We start from the raw sequence: 7,437 nt of genomic DNA, 5'->3' as shown, positions 1-7,437 counted from the left end.
CTACTAGTCACAATGTTCTGGTCACAATATATTAGGAAAATGTACGTATTCCTTTTTGACTGTAGTGATTTCAAAAACCTATAGATGCCAGGAGCCATACTCTATGTGACAGTGGTTGTATTGATTATATTGTATATGCTGAGGAATCTCTACCTCTGCACAATGCCAATAAGTTTGTAATATACAAACATCTGCACTGCTGGCTCTGTGTAAAAAAAAATAATAATAATAATCTGGCTCTGACCAGGGAGTGTGTTGAGAGCGTCATCCAAAAAGGCAATTACATCAATATGAAAGTGGAACTTTATTTTAAATTAATTTGCTTTCACAAACCTAAATCAGCATACAGTACATTTATAGTCATCATTATTATTTTCCATCGTATAGGTTATGATTATATATTATTAAGTACTTGAAAAGGAGAAGTATAAATGCCTGTCTTTTCTCCATCATTACACCATGTTGCTTGGGAGAATTGCATAAAAAAAGTTCCAACTAAATCCTCATTCAAATACAAACTACTGAGGTAAGACTCCCAGCTAACGAGAGCGGTGAACAGAATAATACAAACATTCAAATGGAAAGAGTTGATAATAGCATTACTGTAGCATTTTAGTCCAAACATCAAAGTCATTAAATTACTCCAGAGCTTCTGTACAATAATGGCGCTGTGGCGACAACAAGTGAAGACATTTACAGTTGGAATACAAGTCTGTCCGATGGTTCAGGTTTGGAAATGTTGTGATAATTGGAGGTGATAAACTAGTGTTTTCTGTGTGTGTGTGTGTGTGTGTGTGTGTGTGTGTGTGTGTGTGTGTGTGTGTGTGTGTGTGTGTGTGTGTGTGTGTGTGTGTGTGTGTGTGTGTGTGTGTGTGTGTGTGTGTCTGTGTGTGTGTGTCTGTGTGTCTGTGTGTCTGTGTGTGTCCCTGAGGTGTCCATTGAAGGTCCGTCTCACTTCTTCACTCTATGTAGATCTCACTCCCCCTCTCCTCACCTTCCGAGTCCTTCGTTGTTCTTTGCTCGGCCCCAGACAATCATATCGCTCTTTATCTGGTCCAGGTCTCGACCGCAGTGGGAGGAAGTTGCCTATAATGTGGAGATGATGCTGATCTGGGATCAGTCATGAAATCTCCCCTCTAATAATTAAGATTAGGGCGGGGGGGTGATGGAAAACTGTTCTCTAGTCAGCAGCACTTTAAAGGAAAACTCCAACATTTTGGGAAATTAACTTACCGTCTTCTTTCAGGGAGAGAGACAAGAAGATGGATACCAGTTTCCTCTCTGTGCGTTCAGTAGAAAAGCTATCTGGCTGCACGTTAGCCTAGCTTAGCACAATGAATGGAAGCGGACATGACCAGGTAGCCTTCGGGAGAGGTGTTAGTTTGTTTGTGCTTAGCTAGGCTAACGTGCAGCTGCCAGATAGCTTCCTACTGAACGCACAGTCGAGGAAACTGGTATCCATCTTCTTGTCTCTCTCTCTGGAGAAGACGGTAAGCTAATTTCCCAAAATGTTGGAGTTTTCCTTCGAGAGCAACTCAACCCCGGCGCGACCCTCCCCGGACACCCCTATACACCGTCCGTGGTCAATCAGTCACAGGTGTAACAGGTTGCAGAGGACGACGGCGGCTTTACGAGAGGCCGTAGTTGTTGTAGTAGGCCGCCGTGGGCGTCCGCCAGCACGGAGATGAGGCTGCTCTCCGCGCTGCTGCTGCTGCCGCCGGCGGCGGGGGGAGGGGGAGGGGGGAGGAGGCCGCCGCTGCTGCTGACATCACCTGGATGTGTCCCGTGACGGTCATGCCGCTGCCGCCGCCCTGGTGGTGATCGGGGTGCTGCAGGAACCCCGTCCCGTTGGAGTTCAGGTACTGGTCGAACTCGTCGCGGTCGACCTCGCCCAGCAGCTCCACCTGACTCAGCTGGTCCAGCGTCTCCAGGTGGCCCTGCTGTGGCGTCTCCAGCGGCGGGGGACAGCTGCCCCTGCAAGTGGACCTGGTGGAGCCCGTGGTGGTGGTGGGCCTGGGGGGGGAAGGGCGGGGCGCCGTAGTAGGACATCATCCCACCACCGCCGGCCTGGGACATGTGGGACAGGTGGGACATGTGGGCCTGCAGGTGCGCTCCTCCGCCACAGTGGAGCTGGGTCTGGGCGTAGTCAGGGTGGTACGGAGGCGGGCCGCCCAGCATGCCGCCGAGCGCCTGGTGCCGGTCGTCGGGACAGGACGCGGAGGAGGAGGAGCAGGGGGACCCGGCGGACGCGGTGGGGTAGTAGGAGGAGGACACGTGCTCGTGGTCCATGGCGTCCAGGGGGGACATCTCGGGGGGCGTGGGCAGGCCGTAGGGGTAGGTGTCGAAGCTGCTGCTGTTGGAGCTGGAGGGGTCTCTGAAGGTCCTCACGCCGGGCAGTGCCGGGCCGGAGGAGGAGAAGCCCACGCCGTCCTCTTCCTTGTCCAGGGGGTGGCAGAGGGCCCGGTGGTCGGGCAGGGCGTTCTGGTCGGGGGGCCCGTGCAGGCCGCTCAGCAGGAAGCCGGGGTCCACGCGCTTGCAGATGCGCTTGAGCTGCTTCTTGCGGCGCGGCCGGTACTTGTAGTTGGGGTAGTCCTGCATGTGCTGCACGCGCAGCCGCTCCGCCTCCTCCACGTAGGGCCTCTTCAGGGGCGGCGTCAGGGCCTTCCACGACTTGCCTGGTTCAAAAGAAAAGGGTTGGAATTGAGATCTTTTTTTTTAGAGTGAATTTAAATTATTAATAAAAAGGAGTGGTTTTATTAGTTTGTTATTCACGATTACATATTTTCTTTCATTCGCGTGTGGATCTTTTGTAGAATTTTAAAGAAGCGCAGCAAATTAAATCCTATTATTCTCTAATACCTGCCATAACACACAACGTCTTGCTCTTCTAGAGAACTATAAAGTAATTTATAAAATAATTTATAATATATATTTTTTCCATTAGATTACTGATTTATATTAAAAAAAGGAATGATTGCGTACGAAATATTTGCCAGAAAATCTGCAGGCCATTGGCTATTAAACTGAAAAAGTCAAGTCAAAAACGGAGGTTTACGAAGAAGTAACACCTTCTAATTATGTTAAAGAAAAGTTTTCGTTAAGCATCAATAATTATTTTGTAAACGAACTAACTGAAAATGTATGTGAATCATCGAACTGAACGAGTGAGCAGTAATTAATAAGGCTTTCCTTGCGACATTCAGTCATTTCGCTTACTTCTTTCACATTAATTTAGAATACATGCAGTCTTTTTTATTTTTATTTTTTTACTATAGTACTTCAATTTACGTGAGGCTATTGGTTTGCATACATTTAGAATGACGTGAGATAATTCCAGTTTAGGGGCTTACGTTTTAAATCAGCCAGGCCCTGCTACAGCATTCCACGCTATTATTTTAAACATGCACTAAACGAATTTTGAGAAATACATAATATACCTTATAGGCTATTATTACATTATATTTAATTATGACTGATGATGACCAGCATCACTGTTTAGCCCACTCCGCATGTCCTACCTAATGTTATTAACATTAACAACATGTTCTTTTGTTAGTTTAGCACGAAAAGATTATACAATTGTGGGGCTGCTTTTTTGTTGTTGTTGTTGTTGTTGTTGTTGTTGTTGTTGTTGTGCAGTATATCAAGTTTTAGTTAATTCCATGAGCTACTTGAGCTGCATAACTTGGCCACCTTACCTGCATCAAAAGGGTCAAATATCTGGTAGAATATTTGACAAGATTCGTAGTAATATAATAATAATAATAATAATAATAATAATAATAATAATAATAATAATAATAATAATAATAATAATAATAATAATAATAATAATAATAATAATAATAATAATAATAATAATAATAATAATAATATAGCACAATATAATAGCATATTACTAAATGCATCCACATATTATTTTTATATTTTGTATATATATACATATAATACACACAACTACACAGTAAAATTGACTCAAATTTACTCTGCGAAATGTACTGTGTTACTTTCCATCCCTCTCATCATCTCACCCAACATCTTGCTGAGCTCGGCGTTGTGCAGGTCCGGGTTCTGGACGGCCAGGCGCTTGCGCTCGTCTTTAGCCCAGACCATGAACGCGTTCATGGGCCGCCGGATCCGGGGCTCCAGCGCCTTGCTGTCCGCGGGGCTCCGGTGATGCGAGGAGCCGTGCGCGCCGTCGGGCACGTCGCCATCCCCCGCGGAGCACTCGAAGGACTCCGGCCACGACGAGTACGCGCTGATCAGGGCAGCCATCTGTGCGCGCTCACTCTCTTTCCAAACTTTAGATGGGAACTCTTAAAACTCTCCAGTGACCAGATGTTTTTTTCTTCTTCTATAACTTAATTACCTTGTGACGAATAAACAAACAAAAAAGGCTGCGTGAGGAACAGAACTATAACCAGATAGGTAGAAATTCCAACGGTCTCAAAACGTTGACGCCGCAGGGCTACAGTACACTCAGTTGTCACTGTTGGTTTCTGAGAAGAACGGTGGTTATTATTATGTTCAGCTTGCGACTCTTCCTCCAGTTATGATTCGGTGTCTCCTCGTGGACCGGGGGGGAGCGCTTTATAGGAGCGGGTTCCAGCAGAAGCCCCGGAGGACTCTCAGCTCCTCCTTGATTGCAACTTGTGAGGAGGGGGTGCAGGAGGGAGGGACACGTTTGACATTTCAACACCATTTACTACTAAACACTGACACTGGCACAACAAAACAACGCTCAACAATAAAAGAGAATCACCTCTAATCTGTTCAAAATACTGGACACACAAGTGATTATTTTCAGATGGTCGCAGATAGTGATCATCTTTTTCTTCCAAGATATAAATAAGTACTAAATAAGATATTCATTTATTGATCCCCTTGGGGAAATGTGGGCATCATAACAGCAGGGGGGAGGGGAGGTACAGTGCAGGGTAATACTAGAAAGTCATAATTATAGGCAATACAATTAGATATTTTTTTCTGTTAATAAAGGTTGAATGATTGACCATGCAGTAAAAAAGCTGACGTGCTTCATCAGTGAGAAAACCCCTGGCTATGTTTTACTTAACCTTCACTATAGAGAGCTTCATGGGTAAACATTGGAATCTTGCCTCCAAGGAGAGATCTCACCTGAAGACGTTTTCCCCCACAATCTCATCCAACCTGTTTGGCTGCATTTAGACACTCAGTGTCGTCTTGCGATGTCTAGCCCCAGAGGCCTGTGACCAATTCCTCTAAATCTAGAGGCTACAATTCTCTCTCAGCTTTTTGTAGCTTTCTTCTGGCACAGGTTTACTTTTACAGCATTCTATTGCTATCAAGCTCATGTAACACGGTTGAAACCTTGCAACAATACCCTCCACTTAGCTACTTGAACTGGATCAAATCAAATCTAATTAATTTATAAGGCCCCCACGAGTCCACGACACACGTTAATGTCCCCGTGGGCCGGATCCTTTTCAGGTGGCAGAATGGATAAGACAGCGGTATATTTAACATACAGTGGTTCACAGTTGGAGGCTGTCGGAGGACGTGGTGCAGAGCGTGAAGTGCCTGCTAGCACCACCAAGCGACCGCCGTTACAAGTGGTGCCGTGAACCACCTCCAGCTTGGGTCGCTGTGGAGCATGGGAGTGAGTTTGGAGTGGCGAGTGTGACGAGGTTGAAACCTTGGTGTGTAAACTCACTCCCAAGTTAAATACCCCTCACATCATCACCCACCTGAACTGGACCGTGGTATTGGACACACATGGGCACATGGTGCAGGTGAGCGGAGGGTTCGAGGCCGCCGGGGGGACAAGGTGTGGAGCGTGAAGTGACATCATCTCGGTGACGCGTGGCGTGGTGACAGATATTGACTGAACTATCCCGGTTTGTGTTCCCCTTTGACCCTTTCACTACCACACTACCAAATGGTTAACCCTTTCACAGTGACAATACAGAAGGTTAACCCTTTCACAACCACACTACAGAAGGTGTAACCCTTTCGCTACCAAATGGTTAACCCTTTCACAGCGACAATACAGGTTAACCCTTTCACTGCCACACGACAAAGAACCCTTTCACAAACCACACTACAGAAGGTTAACCCTTTCACTACCACACTACAGAAGGTTAACCGTCTGTAGTGTGGTAGTGAAAGGTTAACCTTCTATGAAAGGGTTTAAGATCACAGAATATCAAAGAAAAGTCATAATACGCTCACAACGTGTCACGCACGCCAACCGTTGTGGCTCCAGTACCACGGTTCATTGGCCACAGCTGTCATTTAACGATAATTAAATAATATTAACCTTCTGTAGTGTGGTAGTGAAAGGGCTAATGCTGATAATCACCCGTTATGTGTTGTTTTGCTTATCAAGACATCTGCGATGGAATACAATTTAATTTAACAAAAATGTCATTAATTTGACCTCACAAATGGAAATCCTATATGTTGTGGTCAGATAAAAGTCATCAGACTCTCTAAAAAGCGCAAGCTGCACAGTCCAGACCCAGGAACCAGCGTGTGGGTGAGAGAGACAGTCCGACCGCTCGCACCGCTGCTCACAGGCCACAAATCAGTTTCCTCCCGTGGCCAGAAGCAGAGACTATGAGCACCTTCCTGTTGACAGGATACTCCTGGTGCTGCACAGCCATGAAGCAGCTCTCTCACACACACACACACACACACACCCGCAGGGCTGCACCTATACTCCTGGTGCTGCACAGCCATGAAGCAGCTCTCTCACATACACACACACACACCCGCAGGGCTGCACCTAGAGCACAGGGCTCCTGGTGCTGCACAGCCATGAAGCAGCTCTCTCACATACACACACACACACCCGCAGGGCTGCACCTATACTCCTGGTGCTGCACAGCCATGAAGCAGCTCTCTCACATACACACACACACACCCGCAGGGCTGCACCTAGAGCACAGGGCGCCCTATGCAAGCTTCACCACTGCCCCCCCCCCCCCCCCCCCCCCCCACAAAATAAATCAAACCATCTTAACAGTTATACAGTAAAGTACGGCACCTTTATTTATTACAAACAAGAGCTAAGAACAAGAGCTAAGAATACATGTAAAGTGCACACTAAAGAATTAAAACAAATAAACAAACTTAGGTAACAAACAATAATACAAAAATGTATTAAAAAAAAACGCCTATGTCGCCTATAGGAAGCTCCGCCCCTGCACACGCGCACACACACACACAGGCACACACCGCACAAAAGCAGACACACACAAGTTTATACACAAATGCACATACAGTATGCACATATGTACACACGCACACACACATACCATTTTACTGTACAGGAAAACCATGTATGTATGTATGTATGTATGTATGTATGTATGTATGTATGTATGTATGTATGTATGTATGTATGTATGTATGTATGTGTGTGTGCGTGCGTGCATGCATGCGTGTGTGTGTGAA

At 46.1% G+C, this 7,437-nt stretch overlaps 1 protein-coding gene across 1 annotated transcript; it reads right to left on the bottom strand.

Annotated features, from left to right (window-relative positions):
- Positions 1–289: 289 nt before the first annotated feature.
- Positions 290–4,542, bottom strand: sox7 (SRY-box transcription factor 7). Its single transcript, XM_084314831.1, is given in 5 exon segments — positions 290–1,664; positions 1,666–1,767; positions 1,770–1,961; positions 1,963–2,675; positions 4,032–4,542. Coding segments are annotated over 5 exon segments (1,287 nt in total). The 5' UTR covers positions 4,276–4,542; the 3' UTR covers positions 290–1,628.
- Positions 4,543–7,437: the final 2,895 nt, after the last annotated feature.

This window comes from Notolepis coatsorum (assembly GCF_963971535.1).
Source record: "Notolepis coatsorum genome assembly, chromosome: 5".
Classification (NCBI taxonomy): Eukaryota; Metazoa; Chordata; class Actinopteri; order Aulopiformes; family Paralepididae; genus Notolepis; species Notolepis coatsorum.
This window is presented reverse-complemented; position numbering and strand designations above follow the sequence as displayed.